The 25,473-nt window shown below is 46.6% G+C and overlaps 1 protein-coding gene across 2 annotated transcripts in view; it reads right to left on the bottom strand.

The window, feature by feature from the left end:
• DYRK1A (dual specificity tyrosine phosphorylation regulated kinase 1A) overlaps positions 1–25,473 on the bottom strand; it is a 96,623-nt gene that overhangs the window by 40,495 nt on the left and 30,655 nt on the right. For both annotated transcript variants that reach the window (XM_073668410.1, XM_073668409.1), the window contains exon 2: positions 2,595–2,666. In XM_073668410.1, the coding sequence (XP_073524511.1) occupies positions 2,595–2,604 (10 nt within the window). In that variant the 5' untranslated portion in view covers positions 2,605–2,666. The remainder of the gene's footprint in view (positions 1–2,594; positions 2,667–25,473) is intronic.

The raw sequence follows: 25,473 nt of genomic DNA, 5'->3' as shown, positions 1-25,473 counted from the left end.
GCAAGGCAAGCAAAAGGGGGGCAAGGCAAGCAAAAGGGGGGCAAGGCAAGCAAAAGGGGGGCAAGGCAAGCAAAAGGGGGCAAGACAAGCAAAAGGGGGCAAGACAAGCAAAAGGGGGCAAGACAGGGCATGTAGCTGATTGAGTACTAGAAAACTGAAGTAGGACATGGTCTCTGGCTCAGGAATAACCTAAAAGCCATATCCATACTCTAAGGTAAAAGCACAAAGGTCACATTTATAGATGTGGTGCAGCCGCCCCCTCCCCGATGACAGACGCCTTAATCTTTCCTGGAGGAATGTGGTATGTGGGGCTCGAGATGGAGGGTGACGGATACAGATTCGGGGCAGTGAAGAGGGGCCTGTCTCCTGTCACCCAGCTGAGGGGATAAATGACAGCGCAGAGTTCAGGAGCAGCCACATGGCTACAGACCCGACCCAGGTTAGGGAAGACCATACCTACAAAACAGGGCCCATTCATGCAATATCTCATGTCCAAGGGCAGATTTACATTAACTGGAGACATTTTTGGGGGTTTCTAGATTTTGGCATCAGGAGAGTAACCTTCACATTCTGCATCATCTGACATCTTGACTTTATCGGAAACCGAGAAAATACCGTGTTTTTACCTTTAGGCCAAGTTTCCATGTGCAAAACCGCTGCTTTTCTGATTACTGGATAGTTTTTTAACACATTTTTTCATCTTTTGATGCAGATTTTAAGTCAGAGGCATTCCGACTAATTGAACGAAGGTAAAGGGGTTGTCCGCCCTTTGTTAATCACTCAAAAGACCACCCAAGAAGCAGAAGCGCTCACCTCCCGCCTTATCGCAGGACCTATAGACTTTCTACTTAGCCCATCAGGGAGGAGGCGAGTGCTTCTGCCTATGTGTACATCCGACGTGTGTAGGAAAACGATATGTAAATACAGACCCTAGAGTTATCGATGTGAGCCTTTGATCCCGGACCACCATTGATCTGATGAGTCCAAACAAAAAGTTAATTCCCCTTTAAGTGATCGGTCACTGCTTGATCCGTTCTCGTGACCCCTTTTTTTAAATGACCTTATATGTTGTACTACTAACCTCATCATCCTACATAAATAACTAATGAACAAATCTGTGGGAGTGATACATTTCTGAGCGGAAACCGCTAGCAGCTACATGACATACAGGCCAAACAGATTTTTCACTGCTCGCATTTCCAAAAATTTGCCAGTCAAAAATTGAAGTTGAAGTTCCATGTATGACCGATGTAGCGGGTGGGAGGGAGCTCGCCGCAGACACACGTTCACACTGGTGTAAAAACCGAACAGATTAGGAAGGAGCGGCGCAGCCAAGAAATATTAACCTGTTACATATTGTACTGCAAGGCTCGCTGCATAGTCCGGGGCCACAGGAGAGCCCAACGTTCCCATATTACATGGCTCATACACAGATGAGCCACAAATAATCCCCCTGCTAACATACAGATGTAAAAGATAACACGATGGCTGCCTGCAGCCACCACTAGAGGGAGCTCAGGAGCTTACTGCATACAGATCATACACCTGCACAGCAGGCAGATAAATAGAGCTCCGCCTTGTGGTGGCTCTAAGTATATGTTTATATGGATAATTAAGAAATTAATTCTCTTTGGCCTTTGAACCAATTAAAAAGAAATCTCTTTATAAAGGAACCAACAAAAAATAAAATAGAAAAGCATACATCACAATCCAAATAACCATATCAAAGCCAAGGGAAAGCAGTTCTGTCCTCTTAATATGTTGCACTAGATGAGGGAACCATATTACATCTACAGGTTTGTGCTCTAACAAAGCCAAAAAGGCACAAACCATCTTGTGACATTTGGCCACTAGGATCAATAGAATAATGCACTGGACACAGAGTATAAGAGTCCTGAGTATTCATGCTCCCACAAACTCCCCATGATCCTTAGGACAGTGATTGACAGACATTCCCCATCATGATTACACCAGACTATGTATTCATAGTGGCCAAACTGCACAATATTCATTCACGCTGTTCTGGCTACTAAGAGTTGTAGGTAGATTGATCCCTTACTGACTGCAGGACAGACAGACTGAGCATATTCTGGATCATCACAGGGTTTTGTAAAGAAGAAGAAAAAAATGTTACATAACAAATATGAGAAAAAACAGCATCAGAACACCCCAGACAAACAAGCGCCAGCCCTTTAGAGCCAGCCCTTTAGAGCCAGCCCTTTAGCTCTGCTATCAGAGGTAATTGCGCTCAAGATGCCTATACAAATCCCGGATCACTTCTCCAAATGCCGAATGTGCGACCCAAAAACAAACACATAGTATATGAGCAAATGATCTACAGCAACATAGACACAATTAACAGTCTATCACCCAAACTAACTTTTTACTTCCATAGACTCAGAAATATAAAGTGTTATGAGGGTTAAAAAGTTAGGTCTCCTTAGCGCGAGCACTATATGGCTCATTATGGCACAGTATTGAAACGGACCGGGACAGAAAAACAGTCAGGAAAATAATCCAGGAAATGGGGAAAATATCCCTCCTGATGCCATGTACCAGGCGTGCCTGACATATCACCCATAGCACGGGCCTACCTGTATGCATCGTCTTCTTTCAAGTCTCATATCCTGTGAATGGAGGGGAGAGTCCAGCAGCAAACCGCAACACTGAAAAAGAAAGAGCAGAGCACTCGTTAGGAAGATAGTCGGGCATGTGCTTCGGTACTATGTACATAGCTACTGGATAGTAAAAGATGTTTTCTTGTATGGGATGAGTTAGCACGTGTTTTACACCTCACAGCTGCATTCATAATTCTGCTGGTTGAAAGTGAACACACTGGAAAACCCATTCCTATTAGCCCAACTGGTTTCCAAATAGCCAGATCTGCTGTACAATTGATCCCACCGGGATCCAATGACCTATAATGAGTGTTTGTCAGCAATGGAGGCCGCTGCCAAAGCCTTAGGCTATGTTTACAGGCAGCGTTTTTTTCAACAGAAAAAAACCTGCTCTTAGCAGTAAAAATGCTGCGTTTAAAACCCACGTTTCGCTGAGTTATTTTGTTTTGTTTTTTTGCAGTGTGATTTGTCAACAGTACATATTTAATAAAGTTAGTTTTAGTTTTATACACCAAAAACACTGCAAAAATGCTTGTTGCGCTTTTTGAAACTTTTTTTTACACTCATTGTTTTGTATGGGTGAAAAAGTGTTGCAAAATACAAAGGATCAACACACTACAGTTCTCAAATTGAGTCAGGAAAAAAAAAAAAAAACATGCGTGTGATTTCTGAACTCTCCGAGCTTTTGCTGGTGCTTTAAAAAGCAGCTTAATTGCATAAAAAAAACAAAAAAAACGCTGCATTTCGTTAGATTTGTCAATGCTGTAAAGACAACACTTCTCAGGCTATAAGTTACCAAAGAAAACTCAATGCAGGTACTGAGCTAGCAAGGAATGTTGGGAAAAGTGCTCTGAAAATTGCAGAATTATGAATACAGCTCTGGAGCGTAATAGACTGCAGCTTAAAATGGAGGATTAGAAAAAAATATATATAATATATTTATTTATTTTTTGCAAAACCAGTTCCCGTCCCGTGTGTTGTGTCTGGTATGGCAGCTGAGACCTAATGAAGTGAATAGAGCTCAGTTGCGAGATTTTTGGTACGAGAGCGGCCATGTTTTTTTCATACATTGGACAAGTCCTGTAAGGACAGAGGTAACGGTACAGAAATCTATTTCTTTGCTAAAGAAAAAACAAAACAAATCGAGCTGCGAGTTGCATTGGTTTTACCTACAATGACATTATGCATGCGTGCAAGGACGGCAACCAAACACTGGAATGGACTCTCCGTGAACTTGATAAACATACAAATCATTTTGCTTTGTCAATTTCGATTTGCTTGAATCGTACAGTTCATAGGACGACGTGGGCTGCCCGACGGCTGAAACTGTCCTCTTGGCTCACATGTAGCGTCCGCTGATATGATCCGCAGAGGATCTGTTATTGAACCTCCAGATCAGAGCAGCCCGAGAGGACGACACCGGCCCAGACCTATCGTAGCGGCGAGAGGCGACACCCGGCGCACGCAAATAAGAAACAAGCTAGTTTACTTAGCCAGAGTCGTAAGATAAAAAAATCACAATATCACTGAGACTAAAAAGTTTAGTCTGAGAACAGAAGGAATTTTTTTTTTTTTTTAACAATTTTGGCAAATTGTTTTGCAATAATTAAAAAGGAAGGTGCCATGCAGGTTTTTAATTTGACCTTGCAAAAAAACAAATGCAGTACTCCCATCTTATAGAGTGACGGCCTAATGCTAGGATATGCAATCACCTTATGATCAGTGGGGTCAACGAAGGGGCACTCCCTTCATGGTTATTCCCCATCAGTGAACAGCTCCAGCCTCCAAGAAGAGTCAAAAATTTACTATCACAGTCGAAGGGGCACAATGCTCATCCAAGAGCTTGTCAGCATCAGTTGGGGTCTTAGCACATAGACCCCTCAATGGTCAAAACTTTTGACATGTCACTACAAATATGAAAGTGTTCTAACTCAACAAAAGTAGTGAGCTGTGCGCCTGTGCATCCATCAAACAGAAGGCAAGATTGAATCCACTGGTAAATCAACAATGAGGGCTCCAACTAAATTACAGCAAACGGGAATCTTAAAAGTGGCTGTCTATTAGTTTGATATTGATGATCAGAGAGGGTCCGACAACTGGCACCCCCAAAGGTCAACTGTTCCAAGCACTGAGGGTTGTTGGGAGCTCCAGCTGATTTCGGGGAGGGAAAGGGTGGAAACACTGGCTGTTGGACCCCTACCAATCGATATTGATGACTTAGCCTGAATATCAATGTAGTGAACATCCCCTTTAAGGCATTTGTTTGAATTTCGTAAAATTGATGTCTCCAGGAACTAAAAATCCATAAATAAATATATAAATATAAATAAATATATATATATATATATTTATTTATTTTTATTTTTTTCCTACCCCCAAATAAAAAAAAAAACACGATTCCACAAAATATATTTCCAAAAAATGGATGAATATCTAAAAGCAATCTGACAGGAGAATATTTTTAGCAAGTACCAATGACATTCAGTGAACAGTTAGGGCATGTTCACACATGGCATTTTTTGCAGGTTTTTTTTTTTTTATACCTTCAATAATGGCAGGAAAAAAAAAACCACTACAAAAAACACCAAGTGTGAACATGGCCTTAGATTTCTAGACAGGATCTACCACACAACATGCATCGATGGCGCCAGCATGACCCAGGAAGCATCTGATTTGCTGGGGAAAAAAAAAGCTGCATATTGCACTGATTTTCTTGGTCAAATGTGATGGATTCTGCTGCGTTCATGCAGGTGTGAACTAAGCCATAGGAAGAAGAGATAGTGGTGTTTTCTACCATAGAAAAAGAAAAGACCAATAAGTGCTGCAGGCATCACAGCAAGGAAAGCAGGAGCCAAATCCACCCAAAAACAGACCAGAACCAAACTAGCAAGATGCAATAATGAGAAAGGCAGAGATCGCATACACGCTGCTTATTCCCAGCACCAGAGGCGGGGGGATGGGAGACGGAGCGGCTGCCTGGATTTGTCATACACCACCCACAGTGGGTGTTTATCTGGCTTCCCTGGACTTAAGTGGTAAAATGAATGGGTGCATTACGTTTTTTCCATTCATAAATCCAGCAAAGTGGGATGACGGACCCTTGTGGGGATTGTAGCGATAGCCACACCGGCCCGGAAACTGACAGAAGAGGGTAATTCAATCATATCCATTTATTTCTATGCTGCAGGGGTCATTTATACTGCAAAATCTCAAATGCAAAAATAATTCTTCGCAAACGGCCGGGGAACCCGACTATGAGCCACGGAAAATACCAAACGAGAAAAGCTCCCGCCGGCAGTGAACATGCAGGAAGCATCCCGAATATTGCAATTATGCTGCAGTTATGTCAGAGAGAAGAGGCCTTCACCGCACGGGACAAAACCTGATACGGCCACAAAATGACACGAGTGCAGCGCTGTGTGACCAGGGCATCAGGATTATACGAGGCTACCCGCTAACCTGGCCAAAAGGGCAGGTGATAGCGGGAGAAGTGAGTCCATGCCCTAGATCTCCGCCAATCCGTCTCAGGGCACCAAATCATTAAGTCTCTGCACTAAGGGTGGGTGCACACTTTTTCTCGGCCAGCACACTGACCCAGACAGTTTCATTTTGGATCCATCATGGATCCGTGTCTCTGGTCTGCGATTCAGAACAGGTCTGATCGCCATCTCTGCATGAACAGTCATGCATTGAAGACAGTCAATCGCAGACTCGGGGCCCGCCCACCGGACTCGGGGCCCGCCCACAGGACTCGGGGCCCGCCCACAAATACTGATGCAAGATACTGACCAAATACTGAACATAGTCTTGAGCTACAAAGAAAAGGATGGCCATAGTCCTTACTTTTATCGATCAGCACGAGAATGATTTGCCTATAGTCTACAGAATAGTGGGGTCTCAAAGGTCAGGGAAAAAAAACAAGAAAACCCCATGAATGTGTTGCTGGTTATAAGAACATGCCTGTATATACACCGAATATAGTAGGATCAGAATGACGGACCGTCGCTTAGGCTGAGGACCAGATTGTGAGATTGTGGCTTGGCATGGACAAGAGAGTCTAAAAAATAAATAAAAGCAACATGGACCTAAACCTAAGCTGCCGCATCCATTAGAAAATGCGATGAAACTTCTCCAAAAGACAACCATCACCTCATCTACACAAGATTTTCTGCTCCACCATGTGAAATGTATATGGAGCGCAATGAGAAGACAAAGTCGGAATCATCTCTTATTTTTCTGTGCTGCGCAGTTCCTCTGTTATTCCTCCTGGAAATTTATAAAAGAAAAAAATACAATTGGCTATTAACAGCTGGGGGGGGTCTCTACACGGTCCGATCAGTCTCAGCAGTACCAGCTGGGGGGGGGGGGGGGCTCTACACTGTGCGATCAGTCTCAGCGGTACCAGCTGGGGGGGGGGGGGTCTCTACACTGTCCCATCAGTCTCAGCAGTACCAGCTAGGGGTGGGTGTGGGGGGGGGGGGGGTCTCTACACTGTCCAATCAGTCTCAGCGGAACCAGCTGGGGGTTGGGGGTGTGTCTACACTGTCCGATCAGTCTCAGCAGTACCAGCTAGGGGTGGGGGGGGGTGTCTCTACACTGTCCAATCAGTCTCAGCGGTACCAGCTGGGGGGGTGTGTCTCTACACTGTCCAATCAGTCTCAGCGGAACCAGCTGGGGGGGGGGGTGTCTCTACACTGTCCAATCAGTCTCAGCGGAACAAGCTGGGAGGTGTGTGTCTCTACACTGCCCAATCAGTCTCAGCGGTACCAGCTGGGAGGTGTGTGTCTCTACACTGCCCAATCAGTCTCAGCGGTACCAGCTGGGAGGTGTGTGTCTCTACACTGCCCAATCAGTCTCAGCGGTACCAGCTGGGAGGTGTGTGTCTCTACACTGCCCAATCAGTCTCAGCGGTACCAGCTGGGAGGTGTGTGTCTCTACACTGCCCAGTCTCAGCGGTACCAGCTGGGAGGTGTGTGTCTCTACACTGCCCAATCAGTCTCAGCGGTACCAGCTGGGGTGTGTGTCTCTATACTGTCCAATCAGTGTTGACTGTTGGGACACGCATCTTCGACAAGGGGAATTGTAACACTCGGTTGTTACTTATTTGTAAAGATCCAGGAGGAATGATAGGAAAACATCACATTGCAGAGGTCTCAAAAAAGGCTTCAGTATCACTATTTCATGGGAATATAAGGGTGTACTAAAATAGACATGGCAGGAGCAACAAAGATTAGAGTTCTCACAGTCACACGTTCATCTTGGGGAACTTATTCAGTCGCCCCCATCTCCTAGAGTTGTCCCATAATCATGCATGTCGGTCAAGGACGCGCTTTGCCCCTTACTGCACCCGCTCTATGACATTCATTCACATGTTATCTTCAGCGGCAACAGAGGATCAAGTAGAATCTACATCTCATAATGAGCCCCCTAAAACATACCTAATGTATACGGGGGTCTCGCCCGATGATCTAAGGGGAGAAAAGTATCTGGCAGGTTAAATTCAGAGGCGAAGGCTCATATTTATGGGATGGGGGAGAGCATCCTTAAGGGCATGGACACCTTAATATTTCTTAATTATTGGTATACATAATATATATATCTGCACTTGTAACTACAATATGAGGGGCCTTCTTCCCACAGCCACAGGTCCCAAGCATCCGATGCCAGCCCCCGATGGCGCAGCCAGGTCTATTATAAGGAGGTATGATAAAAGTGTGTATAGGTCTATAGACCTCTCTTCAAACACATCGGCTGCATATGGGTGATGAATGGTCTGTGAATCATCACTTGTCTCCCTCCAATAGGTGACCTATATAAAGAAAAAGACGCCACCACTTCAAATGCACAGAATCACAAAAAAAGCTGCTCAGGCCGACCTCCGTCCAACAGTGACACAGCACTAAAGAAACAGGACTGCTAAAAAGAAAAAAATCATGCCCCCGGCCTTAACTTGTTCTCAGATCTGAAGGTGAATGTTTAAGATGGTCAGAAATGGCTGATACTGCTCTGTACTCCGTATTAAACCCCCGGGGTACAGAGGTTTGGTGCTGTACGTCACACATCTCGGTCAGCAAGGAGTCACAGATTTCCTTGCAGATTGTGGCCCCATTCAATCAAGAGCGAGCGGTTTTATGTGGAGATCCAATGAATGACGGGCCTTGATAGGATCATTTAGCAACAAAACCCTCTAAATAGCAGCTTCAGCAGCATGCAATGGGACCAGTTTTGTTTATTCTGGACCTCCAGAGCAACATTCACAATTCTGCTGGCTGGAACAAGCTAAAGTCTGCTATATATCTATATATATATATATATCTATATATCTATATATATCTCCTTTCCACTGCCAATTGCAGAAGGGAGCACATACCACGCAGGGCTGAACCAACAGGGGATAGAAGGGAGATGTCAGCTCAGGACATGGAAGCCATCAGAAAACCAGAGTGCAGTTCTCCCCCTCCGAGCCCTGTCAGCTGGAGGCACGTGCACATTACAGACCACCGGCCCGGGCAAGAGGACGGATTTAGAGTTTGCAGTTTTGGACTTGACGACGTACAGTGAGCGCTATGATTTGGGGCTCAATGTGGTATCTGATATTTGTGCATTTGACCTCCTCCTGCTAATAGATACAATAATAAATGTCATGACCAAGCGCTTAACAAGTACGACGCTTAGGTATCATCCAGTTACAGGGGTTTACAAGATTTCAGTCTGACTTTTTTTTACTATTATGATTTATAAATTGGTAGCCATAAGGGAAAAATAACTAGTCCTTTAAAAGATGTTTCAGTCCCATCAGCCCCAAGCACTATCTTTTTGGTTATAATACTTTTTTCAGTGCTTTTTCTTTGCAATTGCAGAAAGGCCGCTCTGTAGATGCGATGACTGGTCTGACTCATCCGCTCCCGGAAGTGAATCACACGTAGCGTGGAGCAGAGCGCCATCGTCTCTCCAGCTCATGCTCATATCAGATTGGAAGTAAACAAAGAAAACGTCGCGGCTTGCTTCTCCGGATCCCAGGGCTGTTTGGCCCGGGTCCCCCGCGCGCAGCAGGGCCGTTACTCCGGGTCCCCCGCGCGCAGCAGGGCCGTTACTCCGGGTCCCCCGCGCGCAGCAGGGCCGTTACTCCGGGTCCCCCGCGCGCAGCAGGGCCGTTACTCCGGGTCCCCCGCGCGCAGCAGGGCCGTTACTCCGGGTCCCCCGCGCGCAGCAGGGCCGTTACTCCGGGTCCCCCGAGCACTGCAGCTCAGATCAATGATGGCCGTGGAGCCAAAAAATGGTGCTTTCTTCCAAAACAGTGCCGCACCTGTGCACGGGTCCTACCTGAAAAATGAGCTCTGCGATAAATTTGATGCAGCTTGCCGAAACGTTAGTGACTTCTTCTAACAAGTGGATGTTACATCGGTATTTAGACCAAATAAAGTAAAAATTGGATAGTATAATAAATTCACCAGATCAAAAATAGTCAGTTTTTGCTTTTTTCCCTCTGTACCCTGGAGCATTACGGTTGCAGAAATATGGGCCCCTTTTTATTTAGTGCTAACATATATGGTTTTTACCAAGGGGGCATGGCTGAAGGGGGTAAATTACACAAAGCATGTTAAAGACGCGCCCCTCAAAATCCCATGAGAAACGCCCTCTTAGTAAAGACCATAACAACAATGAATAAAAAGGTCCATGTCTCCGGAACCGTATGGAGGACTTAAAAAAAAGACTTGTCATCAGTTCAGAAGTGGCCAATTTTTGCTCTTATTTTATTCCCGCTGCTCCCGAATTATTTTTTTTTTAAAGGGTCTAAAACACAAACTACATTTCTGTTGAATATTAGCGGGGCTGCAGTACCCAGCAGCGGCCACTAGTTGGTGTGCAGAGCTCTGCTTGCTGTTCTGCTCCGCATACAGTTTACGTCTGGACGCCACCGGAGCCGACATCAGCTGATCGGTGGGGGGATCTGGGTGTCAGACCTCCACTGATCTGATATTGATGACCCAGCCCCCATGTATAACCAAAATAAAGGAAAAAAAGATAACCAATTTGCAGGACCCTGGTGAAGCGGGCAGATCAGCAGTCCGCAGCTGCCGGAAGGGAGGTATGCAACCTTACTCCTACACGCAGGCCTAGCACAAATCATAGTTACGGCGTGATGCACACACGACGTCACGTCAGGCAGGGGATGCCGGAAGATAGGAGGTTTGCAGGGCTCCCGATCGGAAGCCATGGGCTACTGACCTGACAGCTGGACCAGGGTCCAGGTTCGCTTTTCTCTATTACTATTCAATGATGTCACAAAAGTCAGAGCACGAAATATATATCATTCAAGAAAATGCCCGTTAAAAAAAAAAAAAAAAAAAGTGTGGAAAAAAAAAGTGCACCCCTAAGATCCCTCTCATTCCAAACAAGAGAAATGTTTCCCTGTTGCTGCAAATTGCTCAGAAGCACCGAGGAGACGGCGGAACTGATGGGAAAGCGGTGTATGTTTCCATGGCAACATAAGATCAGGATGCCACTGGTACATACACAAATATTACTACTATGTACACGGCTCCGGCACACAGGCCGGCTGGGAGCGGTGTCCTGCACCCGCACACCCCGTCCTCAGGAATACACACCGTCCCGGGCACAACATCACCTATCAATACTTCTTCTAGGCTCAAACACTGGGAAGGAACCTAAGAAATTAGAGGGGATGAAGTCGTCTGTCGTCCAGCCAACGTCGCCCGACTCCACAATATACATGAATGCCGTTTGCTTGTGGAAAGTGGAGAAAGGAGACCGACGCCTCCTCTGGCAGCGGCTTATATTCCTGGGGATCGGGCACTTAAATTTAGCATGCCTGATCATTCTTAAATGCTGCTGAAAACAGTGGCCTCTCTCCTATGTCTATGGGCCCTATAGGAAAGACATTGGCAAGACTAAGTGGTCGCAGCCATGACGGCTCCAGGCACAAAAATTGGGGCAGATATCAGGACTGGACGAACCTCAGATTTATCACCACAACATTGAGTCATTCGCTACTAAATATTTTACTGTGGAGCCCTTAAAACCTGTAGACCTGGGCTCCGGTGGTTTCCCAGATTGTGGTACCCAACGCCCAAATATTGCCTCCATGATCTGGTAGACTATGCAGCCACTAATGCCTCTTTAGAAAAGGTGCTCAACATTCATGAACGTGCTCAGACCAGAAGTGGCAGGCGACACAATACTAATGAGCCACCGCCATTACTAAGCCGGACTACCCGAGTCCTAATATTACACCAAGATGACCTGAATCTCCTGTGCATTGCATCATAGACAATAAGCAATTTGCAAAGAATGGGGCGCTTCTATATTACTGAGGAGCAGGATCCTTCTCAGAAGTGCCGTGTAACTTCTGGCAGCGGCCATCACATCATTTCCCACCCACTCTTTATAGACAGGTGAGGATCAGAGACCACCGGATAACTGGACGTTACATAGAAGATTACAGAAGTCCCTGTGACCTTGTGAAGGACGTTGCATCTGCTTTAAATAGGTTCTCTTTAATAACCCGCCCACCGAGTTAGCATGCTGGGAGCTGTAGTTTCATAAAAGCTGGAGAGCCTCCACAGCCAAGGAGAGGAGGTCAAGCATGCACATCGCTGCTTCATCCACATAGGAGGTGGTCCCAGCCCTCCTGATAATGCATTTATCACCCCTTACAAAGTGTAGGAAAAATCCTTTTTGACATCTTGACTCTGAAGGAGGGGGGGGGGTAAATTATCGAAAACATTAGACTAGAGAATAACTGAGTTTAGTTTTCTCCAAGAACGACTGAGAAAGGAGAAAGTCAACTCCGATTAATAGAAGAAGCAAATCAGCAGCGCAATAACCCCCCAAATATAAGAACAAGCCTGGAGCTCAATCTACAAAAAAGGCACACGGAAGTTGGTCTTCTGCTGAAGGAACTTTCTGGCTTATTACCTGTCTTATAAAGGCCCTTACACAGCTCAAAAAAAAAAAAAAGACCCCAATCCCGCTGTTCTCAACCCAAAAGCTTACAAGAAATCAGACCTTACCGATCCTGATCTTATAATAATGTTATAGCTCATCTCTAGGATATGCCATATGATAACACAGTTGCCGACCGATTGCGGTTATCTTTTGAATCGTTGGATTTTACTTTTTTTTTTAATTTTGCTGTAGGTAAAAAAGACGCCTACGGCAAACGATAAGATATGTATCCCATAAATGGAAGCAGAGGTCAGTGCCCGATTAGCAGTCGATCGTTCTAACTTATGGCACCGTCATCCAAACAAACGACAAGCGTGAAATCCCCCAATGGTCAGCTTTAGGATAGGATTTCACCCAAGTCTAAAATCAGGATTTTATGATCGATTGAAGAAATTGAAACTGCAAATATGAGACTAATGCTAAAGTAACTTGCTCAATAAAACTCCAACCTAGGACTCAAGAGATAGTTTCCCCTCATAATAAAGGTTTTATAAAGTGCAATGGGCCTGCGTCCATGAACCAGCTATAAACAAGCAGCATCTGCTGACCCGGTTGGTCTGGGCGGGAGTGTGCTATTTTACAACTGCAGCCCTAAATGCTGAACTCGGGGTGAGATCGGGTCATTGTTTACAAACATTACAACCATGTGGAACTGACTCCGCTCCCCGCCATGTGTGCCACAGTCCCGCATGTGGGTATACATGATAAAATCATAACACCATATCTGCTCCACTAATATAACTGCATAATAAAGGGCTTGTCCAGTTTAGGAAACCCTGGTGTAATGCTTCATATTCCCGGTGGTGGAGCCGCAAGGAAATCGAACACCAGGTTTTCCAGATGAGACGACCTCTTTTACGATATACTCAATGGAAGTGTTGCAAAAATCTCAGCTACTGTCCTATTGATGTACATGGGGTTGTTAGTGCAGTATTCCTGTAGATTTCTGCCGGTCCTTATCACATGAATGGGACCAGCTGCAGACACTTCTGCAATAAATCTGCTGAATGTGAACAATCACTCGCTTGCAGGTCCCGCGGAGGCCGGATGTACACATGGAGAGCTGGAATAGCGCATCTCCAGACACTGTCTAGTGGCCGTTTTCAGGTACTGCAGCTCAGCTCCCATTGAAGTGAATGTGATCCGAGTACCTGTACCCAAGAAGAGCCACTATAAGATGTAAAAGCGGTGATATTCTGTGTCCATACACTTTTTAGTTCCAACAGCTATCAGAAAGACGGACCACCACCAATGTGGACAACCCCTTTTAAGACAGATCTATTGTCAAAAGTCAAGCTTAAAGGGTTATTCCCATCTCCAAAACCCTATTCCCAATATGTAGTATGTGCAATAACAATATTAAAACAAAAAAACAAAATGAAAACGAAACGCGCGTCAGGGACGATCTGTCCTGTGAATCTATGTGACAGCTTTACCAGGCTCTCCATGTCCTGTCCCCATTTGCCGTTCAGGTCTCTGGCGCCAGCTGAGATGAATAGCAGAGTGTTGCAGTGCCTCTCCGGAGCTTAATAGTCTCCGGCTATACAGACCGCGTGCGTACCACGAGCACGCGATCAGTTTAGGAGACCGCATTGCCGGTGTTAGGAGCTACTGCGTGGTCCTGCGCTCAGCCGCTTAATGACAAGGGGTTACATCTGCCTTGTGTGATCATTGCGGAGGTTGAGATTTACGGCCCCGCACAACTGACATGTACGGGGGTACAACTACACCTGTACCTAAGAGTCAGAAGTGAGAATTTCCTTGCGGTGATTGATAATTACGGTCCCGCACAACTGACATGTATGGTCGCTTATAATACCGATGCGATCTTTATTTAAGACTTGTCAGCTCCTATATCATTGGCAATATTACAGTCACTATATAATATAGCGATCCACAGGTAACCTTTGACCTGTATATGAGGGTTGCAGCGGGGGCTTTTACTACACACAGCTCCGCCGTGTCATTTTGTACAAACTTGGGGGATAGGTACATCTAGAGTACTGGTAGGATATATTTCCCTACCATCTAATTTAAGGGACATTGGTGGTGGAACCATATAATTTTATTAGCTGTCCTACACATTCCAGGATCTACAGGGTCCGAGCTATTTAATTTATATATATTTAGCAGTGACCCTATATACATCCTTACAGGATGTATGGTATAGTTCAAATTTTATTAAGATTTTATATAATCAATTAAAGTTAATTTTTATTCACAACTCTTTTCCTCTCCTTTCCCCTTCCCCTATGATTGACAATAATATTAGCAAATACCTCTAATTAGAAAAATAGTATAGTTCCCCTGATTCACTGTGTCACTTACCCCATGTGCAGGACATTGCAGTAGCTTAGGTATCCATGGTTACGACCACTCACTGACAGCAAGATTATAGTGGTCGTAACCATGGATACCTAAGCTACTGCAATGCCCTTCACATGGGGTAAGTGACATAGCGAATCAGAAGAACTATACTACATTTCTCATTTCTAACAGGAGGTATTTGCTATTATTATTACATCTACTACATATTGGCATAGGATCTTGGAGATGGGAATACCCCTTTAACGGTGCAAACAATGCTCATCTTTCTACCCTATATCCAGTGTTTTGTCAGCCAGGTATGCTTCAGGCGTTCTAGAAACGACCAAAATTACAGCTTCTGTTTTATTAGTTATGGAGAAGGAATTCTCCACAGGTTCACACACAGGACAGATCTGATCTCTGCGTAGGTCACAGAGCCCACAACATTTCTCCAGACTAAGGCTATGTTCACACACGTTGTGTTTTTGCTGACATCTTTTCTCTAGCAGGAAAACTGAAGCATCACAAATGCAGGTTTTCCTGTGTTTTTGCAGCGCTTTTTTCACTGTCCTTCTGTCTCTAGGCATGTACATAAAATTCTGTGAAAAAAAAGGATCCCATTCTATTTTGCCATCAAAAAAGCAGCAAGAAACGCAAGTGTGTTTTTTTCACCACCCATTACTTCCTATGGGTGAAAAAACGCTGCAGAAACGCTGAAAGTGACACGCTCTATTTTCCAAAAACGCAAGCAAGGCAGAAAATAAGCAGAAAACAAAAAGCAGCGTGTGTGAACAGAGATTTCTGGTTTCTCATACATTTTGTTGGTACTGCAAAATGCAGCTGAAAATTTGCATAAAAATTTGCTGCAAAGTACGCAGGAAAACACAACATGTGTGAACATAGCCTAACAGTCAAAATTTCCAAGGAGCAGATTTCATTGCAGAAATTTCTGTGGCTTGAAAAAAAAAATTGGTTACATTAGTCTAAATGAGATTGTTTCAGACATGGAAGATACGCACCAAGTCTATTGACCCTAAGGCCTAGTGCCCACGATGCAGAAAAAATCCGGAGCATTTCTGCATCTCCCTGGCAGGAAAAACGCATGCAGATTTTTTTTCCTGTCGTTTAGAAGCGTTTGTCAAGCGTTTTTGAATGCATTTTCACATGCGGGTTATCAAGCGCTTTTTCAAGCGATTTTAGCATCACTTAGAAAAGTGCTTGACAACTTGGTCACACTATATAAATCCATGCAACCAGCAGCGGTCGCGTGACCTGTCACATGACTAAATGACGTCATGGAAGGTCCTTTTACACCATCGCGAGCCGCCGGGGAGCCAGGACGCATTGTACAGGAGACTGCGGGCTATGAGAAGATAAGTATAATGTATATTTTTTATTTTAAATTCTTTTTTTTACAGGTTCTATGGTACCTGGGTCTGGAGGAGAGTCTCCTTTTCTCCAGACCCGGGTACCATCCGCAGATTGAATCGCTTAATATCCACGTGTGCACATGTAGTGATGCGGATATCAAGCGATTCAGTGCAAGTCAATGGCGGCAATTACGCCGCGTGTCCGCAAAATTAATGGACATGCTGCGGATTTTTCCCCAATGATAATCTGCAGCGGAAATTTCCGCAGCATGGGCACAGCACGTGCGGATCATCATTGGGGACCATGGGGCACGTATTACCAAACGTTTTTAAGCGTTTTCGCTGCGGAAATTCCACGGTAAAAACGCTTGAAAAAAGCATAGTGGGCACGCAGCCTAAAAGCTTCATGCGGCAGCTGCTGTAAAGCAGTTTTTTTTATTGCTGTTCAGAGCAGCTCAGGCAAGATGGCCGCCCCATAAGCATGCACAGAAAAGAGAAGAAAAAGTCTACAATCAGAAAATCAAAGAATTTAAGAATTTATACCACTAACTAGAGTATACATTCTAAAAAATGTGTATGTATAATTATATGTATATATATGTATATTTTATTATATTGATATATATTTTTTCCTTTGTACCAGTAGCTAGTGCTTAAATTGTAAAAAAATATATATATTTTTTCAATTTATACACTAGCTAGAAAATATATATATTGGCTATATTTTTTTGTTCTACTAGCTAGAATATATATGGTAAAATATAAGTAAATAAATATTAGATAAACTGATTTAATAGTGTGTCCAAAAAATCTCTGCATAGCTATTTTGCAGCAATCTTTGTAGACCCGTAAAAAGCCCAAGTTCAGAGATAAAAGATGCGACGTGTGTAATAGATACAATCTATCATGGTACTGTGCTGCAGTCGTTCCCTTGCTTTCCGGGTGCATCTGTCATAGGATCTCACTTCCTACCCCAGGACCCATGCAGTCTTATGGGCAGAGACCACAATCCCAATCATTAGGAACTAGGCTCCACCCATGGAGCGGTTATAGAAGACGACGGCTCCCAGTACTACCCACTACCAATTCTTTAATATTGGAGACCCCAATAGCCATCTGGCCATATTGGATTTCACTTTAATTACCCTTCTCCCCCAACGACAAGCTATGTACCCAGTTTAGGGGAATCTCGCTGCATCTATGAAGCCATAACGCTTCCCACTTCTTTATTAATATTACCAGTATTTAGAGAACCATTGAGACGAGGATCGGGCCTCTATCTAATCCAGGGGTCTCAAACACGTGGCCCGCGGGCCGCATGCGGCCCCTGAGGCTGCTTTATGCGGCCCGCAGGCACAGACCCCTTGACGATCCCGACCTGGTCCAGGAGGAGCCGCCGACAGCAGCGCTGAATTGCCACATAGAGACTGTTTCCCAGCACTGCATTTCCAATGCCAGCCGCTGGCCAATCAGAGGCCAGCAGCTGATATCTGCGTGTCGGCGCAGCGAGTATGACGTCATTGCCATAAGCAGATGTCAGCTGCTGGCCTCTGATTGGCCGGCGGCTGACATTGAAAATGCTGTGCTGGGAGACAGTCTCTGTGCGGCAATGCAGCGCTGCTGTCGGCGGCTCCTCCTGGACCAGGTCGGGATCGTCAAGGGGTTGGACTCTGTGGTGCCTGCGGGCCACATCTGCAGGAAGGCCGCCGAGGGAACGGAGGACAGGTGAGAATCATCTTTTTTTTTTCTATTTTATGTGTGTGAAGAACAGCACAGGGGGCACAGAGCCACAACATGGGGACCAGGATGGGGCACAGAGCCACAAGAGGGGACCTGGATGGGGCACATAGCCACAAGAGGGGACCTGGATGGGGCACATAGCCACAGGATGGGGACCTGGATGGGGCACAGAGCCTCAAGATGTGGACCTGGATGGGGCACATAGCCTCAAGATGTGGACCTGGATGGGGCACATAGCCACAAGATGGGGACCTGGATGGGACACAGAGCCACAAGATGGGGACCAGAGCCACAACATGGGGACCTGGATGGGGCACATAGCCACAAGATGGGGACCTGGATGGGGCACATAGCCTCAAGATGTGGACCTGGATGGGGCACAGAGCCACAAGATGGGGACCAGAGCCACAAGATGGGGACCTGGATGGGGAACATTGCCACAGGATGGGGACCTGGATGGGGCACATAGCCACAGGATGGGGACCTGGATGGGGCACATTAGTACAAGATGGGGACTTGGATGGGGAACATTACTACAAGATGTTTTCCATTATTACTATATGATGCTAATTGTAAGACAATATTACTGTATGTGGCCAATTGGGGGAAATAAAATTGTAAAAAAAATAAAAAATAAAATAAAGCATGAAAAATTATTGGGCACTAAAAATGCTGTTTTATATGTAAACTAAAGTAAACACAAAAAAGTGCACGTTTATTATCGTCACATCCATAAAGACCCAAGCCATAAAAAAATAAACACGGCAAAAATGTTCAAAAGGTGTATACAAAAAAATTGTATCACTAAAAATGTTACATTGAACAAAGAATGCGGCCCCCCAAATTCAAATTTTTTCCATGTGCGGCCCATATACCCAGCCGAGTTTGAGACCCCTGATCTAATCTAAAAAGGAAGCAGCGACTCCCTGAAAATACCCTATTCGGTGAAAGTCCAAAAGGACAGATGACCAAAAGCAAGTGCTTCGTTTGGCCGATGTCTATGGCATCGATGTACGGGGTCAGAGCGACGTCCTGCCAATGCCGAGCTCCGATGGCCACTAGGTAGACGCCATATGCACAGCGCCCGAGAAAACACATCGAAGAGTCGTACAAGTAAAGAACATGTCCACCACGGCCATTTTTTTCCCAATGCATTTAAAACTAGAAACAAAATTACTTTCCAATACATTTCCTCTTGTGTGCAGCTCCCATGCAAGCTATGCGTCTCCATGGTAACAAACAAGGTTTATCGTCTGTTGCCATTGAGACGCATAGGTCTGTAGAGGAGCTGTCGAAACAAAACTATAGGAAATTTTCAATCAAGACCTGCTGCAAAGTTACTTCATTTTAGACAAACTAGGAGAAAAAAAAATGGCTGCAAAGGTGGACAAAGCAGTCACCAAACGTAATTAGAAATCTGTAGCTGGAGGTAATACACACCCATTTAGGGAGAAAATTTCCTTTTTGCTCACTGAATTGATATCTCTTCTATAAGCCATTATATTGCACAATGACGGAGAATAAACATTGCTTCCCTGCGACACACATATTGCAGGCATCACCGGAAGCACAGTGAGTGATGCCGCACACTGGGCATAACCGTGCGGGCATCACTCGCTAGGAGCGCTTCCGGTGATGCCTGTAGTATATATGGAAAGCTCGATGACCAAGTACGCTTCGTTCAGTGGATGTGAGCAGTGTGGCACAGTCAGATACGATACACACTTCAGCTCTGAGAAAGGGTTCAGTAGGAGCCTGAAATGCGTTAATAAAAGATACCTGAAGCATGAGCACATGTGGAACTACTCCTTATTCACAGCAGCGGGGTCTACCAGAACGTCTATCTCCTACTTCTCTTCCATATGTCAGACACCTCTGAGGTTTAGTCACAGACCCCCGGGTTCTTCACCGCGCAAGCAGCGAGACCCCCGGGTTCTTCACCGCGCAAGCAGCGAGACCCCCGGGTTCTTCACCGCGCAAGCAGCGAGACCCCCGGGTTCTTCACCGCGCAAGCAGCGAGACCCCCGGGTTCTTCACCGCGCAAGCAGCGAGACCCCCGGGTTCTTCACCGCGCAAGCAGCGAGACCCCCGGGTTCTTCACCGCGCAAGCAGCGAGACCCCCGGGTTCTTCACCGCGCAAGCAGCGAGACCCCCGGGTTCTTCACCGCGCAAGCAGCGAGACCCCCGGGTTCTTCACCGCGCAAGCAGCGAGACCCCCGGGTTCTTCACCGCGCAAGCAGCGAGACCCCCGGGTTCTTCACCGCGCAAGCAGCGAGACCCCCGGGTTCTTCACCGCGCAAGCAGCGAGACCCCCGGGTTCTTCACCGCGCAAGCAGCGAGACCCCCGGGTTCTTCACCGCGCAAGCAGCAAGACCCCCGGGTTCTTCACCGCGCAAGCAGCAAGACCCCCGGGTTCTTCACCGCGCAAGCAGCGAGACCCCCGGGTTCTTCACCGCGCAAGCAGCGAGACCCCCGGGTTCTTCACCGCGCAAGCAGCGAGACCCCCGGGTTCTTCACCGCGCAAGCAGCGAGACTACAGGTTCTTTACTGTGAAGGCAGTGAGACTATGGAAGTCTCTGCCACATGATTTTGCAATGGTCGATTCACTTAAAAAGAAGGGCCTGGATGTCTTTCATGAAAACTATAATATTACAGGCAATGGGCACCAGATTCTGTGATGGGGCGCTGATCCAGGGAACTAGTCTGATTGCCATGTGTGGAGTTGGGAAGGAATTTTTACCCTAATATGAGGCAACTATTACCTGCATCATGAGGCTTTTGACTTCCTCTGGATCAACATGTTAGAAGATGGGTTGAACTTGATGGCAGATGACAGGCTTTATAAAGCATTACCAAATTACTCAACTTTCCCAAAGATGGGAAATGCTTCTTAAATAAATTTTATGAGATATTGATGGCCTATACTCAGGGGAGGTGGTGGTCCAACTCAAGTCACCCCACTGATCAACTCGACTGAAGGCCTACGCTACTCCATATGGCTGACTCAAGAGGAGAGTTGGTTTTTGCAAGCAACATATGCCAAAAACGGCGCCCCTTTTGGCACCAGTAAAATAAAGGAGACTCTATGGATACATTTTGTGCAAGCGCTAAACGAACACAGCAGAGTGTATAGAAACTTAGAGATACATATGTATTCCTATACTCAGAATAAACTGTTAAACTATGCAACAGGCTGAACGTCTCCTCACCACCACCAGTGGCTCTTGGACCGATCACCTCTCCTGACAAATGCCCATTAGTTCACAGGGATTCTCACAGCCCTGCATTTTGCGGTTCCTCCACCTAGAAATGTATTAATATATTAACCACGGGATGTTGTCCATAATTGGTTACACCCACTTGTCTGTGCATTCATAAATGTAAAAGGAGGAACAACAGAGCAACTTTAGAAGACAAAACTGTAAGATAATCCAGAATTGTCACCTCATGAGACGTCCCATATAGAATGAATTGACTGGAGGAGCTCGATCTCCCCACCATTCACATGGGGTTGTGTACAGCCAAATCCTCTATAAATGAGTTCCCAGCAGTCCTACTCTAGTAAACAAGGAGTTACTTACAATCTTGGAACAACCCCTTTAAGGATAGGAGTTCTTTAACATTGGGGTAAAAGCCAAATAACTTAAGTGACTCAACACCTTCTACCTCTTTAGGGAAAGCCTTGTTGCCTACAAAAATTTGAGGAACCTCTGCTGTACAATTTAGGAGTCAACCGGTAATCCCCAGGAGAAAGTAAGACATTTTACTATTGCCATCAACCAAAAACATATCTAAAAAAGGGAAGTCCGAGTGCTCCCCGCCACTTTAGTCCCCCCCACTTCCCTGTCTCCCATGCCCATCCTCTACCCTGCCATCTTCTGCCCCCTGCATCCCCCGTCTCGCCCCATCTTCTGCCCCCTGCATCCCCCGTCTCGCCCCATCTTCTGCCCCCTGCATCCCCCGTCTCGCCCCATCTTCTGCCCCCTGCATCCCCCGTCTCGCCCCATCTTCTGCCCCCTGCATCCCCCGTCTCGCCCCATCTTCTGCCCCCTGCATCCCCCGTCTCGCCCCATCTTCTGCCCCCTGCATCCCCCGTCTCGCCCCATCTTCTGCCCCCTGCATCCCCCGTCTCGCCCCATCTTCTGCCCCCTGCATCCCCCGTCTCGCCCCATCTTCTGCCCCCTGCATCCCCCGTCTCGCCCCATCTTCTGCCCCCTGCATCCCCCGTCTCGCCCCATCTTCTGCCCCCTGTATCCCGTCTCGCCCCATCTAATGCCCCCTGTATCCCGTCTCGCCCCATCTTCTGCCCCCTGTATCCCGTCTCGCCCCATCTTCTGCCCCCTGTATCCCGTCTCGCCCCATCTTCTGCCCCCTGTATCCCGTCTCGCCCCATCTTCTGCCCCCTGTATCCCGTCTCGCCCCATCTTCTGCCCCCTGTATCCCGTCTCGCCCCATCTTCTGCCCCCTGTATCCCGTCTCGCCCCATCTTCTGCCCCCTGTATCCCGTCTCGCCCCATCTTCTGCCCCCTGTATCCCGTCTCGCCCCATCTTCTGCCCCCTGTATCCCGTCTCGCCCCATCTTCTGCCCCCTGTATCCCGTCTCGCCCCATCTTCTGCCCCCTGTATCCCGTCTCGCCCCATCTTCTGCCCCCTGTATCCCGTCTCGCCCCATCTTCTGCCCCCTGTATCCCGTCTCGCCCCATCTTCTGCCCCCTGTATCCCGTCTCGCCCCATCTTCTGCCCCCTGTATCCCGTCTCGCCCCATCTTCTGCCCCCTGTATCCCGTCTCCCCCCATCTTCTGCTCCCTGTATCCCGTCTCGCCCCATCTTCTGCCCCCTGTATCCCGTCTCGCCCCATCTTCTGCCCCCTGTATCCCGTCTCGCCCCATCTTCTGCCCCCTGTATCCCGTCTCGCCCCATCTTCTGCCCCCTGTATCCCGTCTCGCCCCATCTTCTGCCCCCTGTATCCCGTCTCGCCCCATCTTCTGCCCCCTGTATCCCGTCTCGCCCCATCTTCTGCCCCCTGTATCCCGTCTCGCCCCATCTTCTGCCCCCTGTATCCCGTCTCGCCCCATCTTCTGCCCCCTGTATCCCGTCTCGCCCCATCTTCTGCCCCCTGTATCCCGTCTCGCCCCATCTTCTGCCCCCTGTATCCCGTCTCCCCCCATCTTCTGCCCCCTGTATCCCGTCTCCCCCCCATCTTCTGCCCCCTGTATCCCGTCTCCCCCCCATCTTCTGCCCCCTGTATCCCGTCTCCCCCCATCTTCTGCCCCCTGTATCCTGTCTCCCCCCATCTTCTGCCCCCTGTATACTCTACCTCCCCCCATCTTCTGCCCCCTGTATCCTCTACCTCCCCCCATCTTCTGCCCCCTGTATCCTCTACCTCCCCCATCTTCTGCTTCCTGTTTTCTGTCTCCCCCATCTTATGCCCCATGTATCCTGTCTCCCCACCCACCCCCATCTTCTGTCCCACATACTCTGTCTCCCCCCATCTTCTGCCCCCTATATTCTGGCTCCCCCCATCTCGGTTTCCTCCCCCATTAGCATTAGGAGTTGATGAAAAGTTTTAAGTTGCCTAAAGAGAACATTCATAGAAATTTACAATAATGAGTGCCATTATTTGTCAGAGCCCTGGCTACATTGCTCATGATATTTGTCTTACCATGATCCATACAGACAGATAAAAAGGGGAAGGGGAAGAAATATAACCCAGTGGTGAACATAATGGGGACCAGGCCCTGTCCATAAAGTGGATCAACACTGGGAAATGACAATTTTCTCATAGTAAATACTTCATACAAAAGTCCTTGTCCAGGCATGTAAAGCTTACATCGGCTTCATCCCCAATCCCAACAGGTTGTGTGAAGCAACATGGGACCCCACAATGGAAGGGGAGTCTTAAGAGGGTCACATGAGTGCCGAAAATTGTGAGGGTGCAAACAAGTGACAAATCTCTGTCACAGGACAGGAATGTGGATTACCCCAGCACCAGAAGGACAGAGACATAAATTAACTTAGTAATGAACTTGGTAAAGAAATATCAAAATTGGGGGAGATTTATAACTCCGCCTTTAAAAATAAAAAAACTTTATTTTCTTTCCTATTCTGCTCTAAAAAAAAAATTAAAGCTACAATGTGATTGGTTGCTATGGGCAACATAGACTGATTCATTGTTGAATCTGTGCCTTTTTTTTTTTTTTATAGTCTGGTTCTTTGTGTTTTTCATTTGCGCCTTATTCTTTAAATTTGCACTTTTTATGTGTTTGTCTATTTTAGGGGGAGGTTATGTTCACCGTGGGGGTCCAAAACGTTTTTTGGCCGATTCATCAATTGCGACTTTTTAAAAAGTTATTACATTTTGGAGCAAATGTTTTATGCCTGCGTGATATTTATTCCGCGTGTTTTTGTAACATTTCAGCAGAACATGCGACTTTCTGTGCAAAAAAAAAAAGTTATCAAGGCAAAAATAAGGAGTGTTTTTGCCCAAGGTTCATGATCCCCCACAATTTAGCACGAAAAGCATCAACAAATATCACAAAGACACTTTTTTGGGGCCTCTGTCTTCATCTGCACCTGCTGACAGCTGAGGGTTTGTTACAATGTATCAGTGGAGAAAAGGACTCTCAACCAGGAATCCAGGACAAGAAAGAAATAAGGACTAATGCGTTCAGCTCCCAAAGGACATGTCAGAATGGTACCAGTTGATGAGGTTGAAAAAATAAGACCCAGGTCCATCTAAGTCCAACTACAGTGTTGATCCAAAGGAAATCAAGAACCCAGGAGGCAGATGATAAAGGCCTCACTTTAGGGAGAAAAACTCCTTCCCGGGTCCACACACGGCAATCAGACCAGATCCCTGGATCCACATCCCATCGCCATCAAGAAAAGTATCCACCATAGTAAGAAAACTGCAGCCAGCTAGAAGCCCCGAATCAGGAGGCACGTTCAGCCCCCAAGTTGTCAGAACTTTTTATATCAAGTTTTAGTTTAGTCAAATATGGACAATTCCTTTAAAGAGTCATTAATGGCCATAGGTCAACAAACACACAAAACATAGCAAAAATGTCAGAAACGCAGGACCTTGACTATCTGATCTCACATGCAACGTGGTTTCACTCAGACATAGCTCCAAACTTTCTATTTTTTACAGAACTCGCATAACCCCAGTCCGGGCCGTCCCCCTGTGGCTTCAGGAGCGTTTAGATCAAAAGACAGAATAAAATGTATGTGAACGATCCTGTGTAATCACACACTTATGTTGCGGCATACTACACACGTGGGATGCAGTCAGAGGACGGCACAGAGCGAGCAGAGCCTCCTAGCCGGGCACCGAGTCACTGACCGCACACTTATAAATCTGTATATACGCTACCATAGCACACGTGAGGTTCCTCGCCACCCCGGCGCCAGTACAGAGCCCAATCACATGACTACTGCACCGCAGGACACAAGTTTGTATTGGGACTGTA

Source organism: Phyllobates terribilis, unplaced genomic scaffold (assembly GCF_046119375.1).
Source record: "Phyllobates terribilis strain yellow unplaced genomic scaffold, ASM4611937v1 Scaffold_2__4_contigs__length_985480577, whole genome shotgun sequence".
Taxonomy (NCBI): Eukaryota; Metazoa; Chordata; class Amphibia; order Anura; family Dendrobatidae; genus Phyllobates; species Phyllobates terribilis.
Note: the sequence above shows the minus strand (reverse complement) of the source record. Positions and strands in the feature narration are given on the sequence as shown.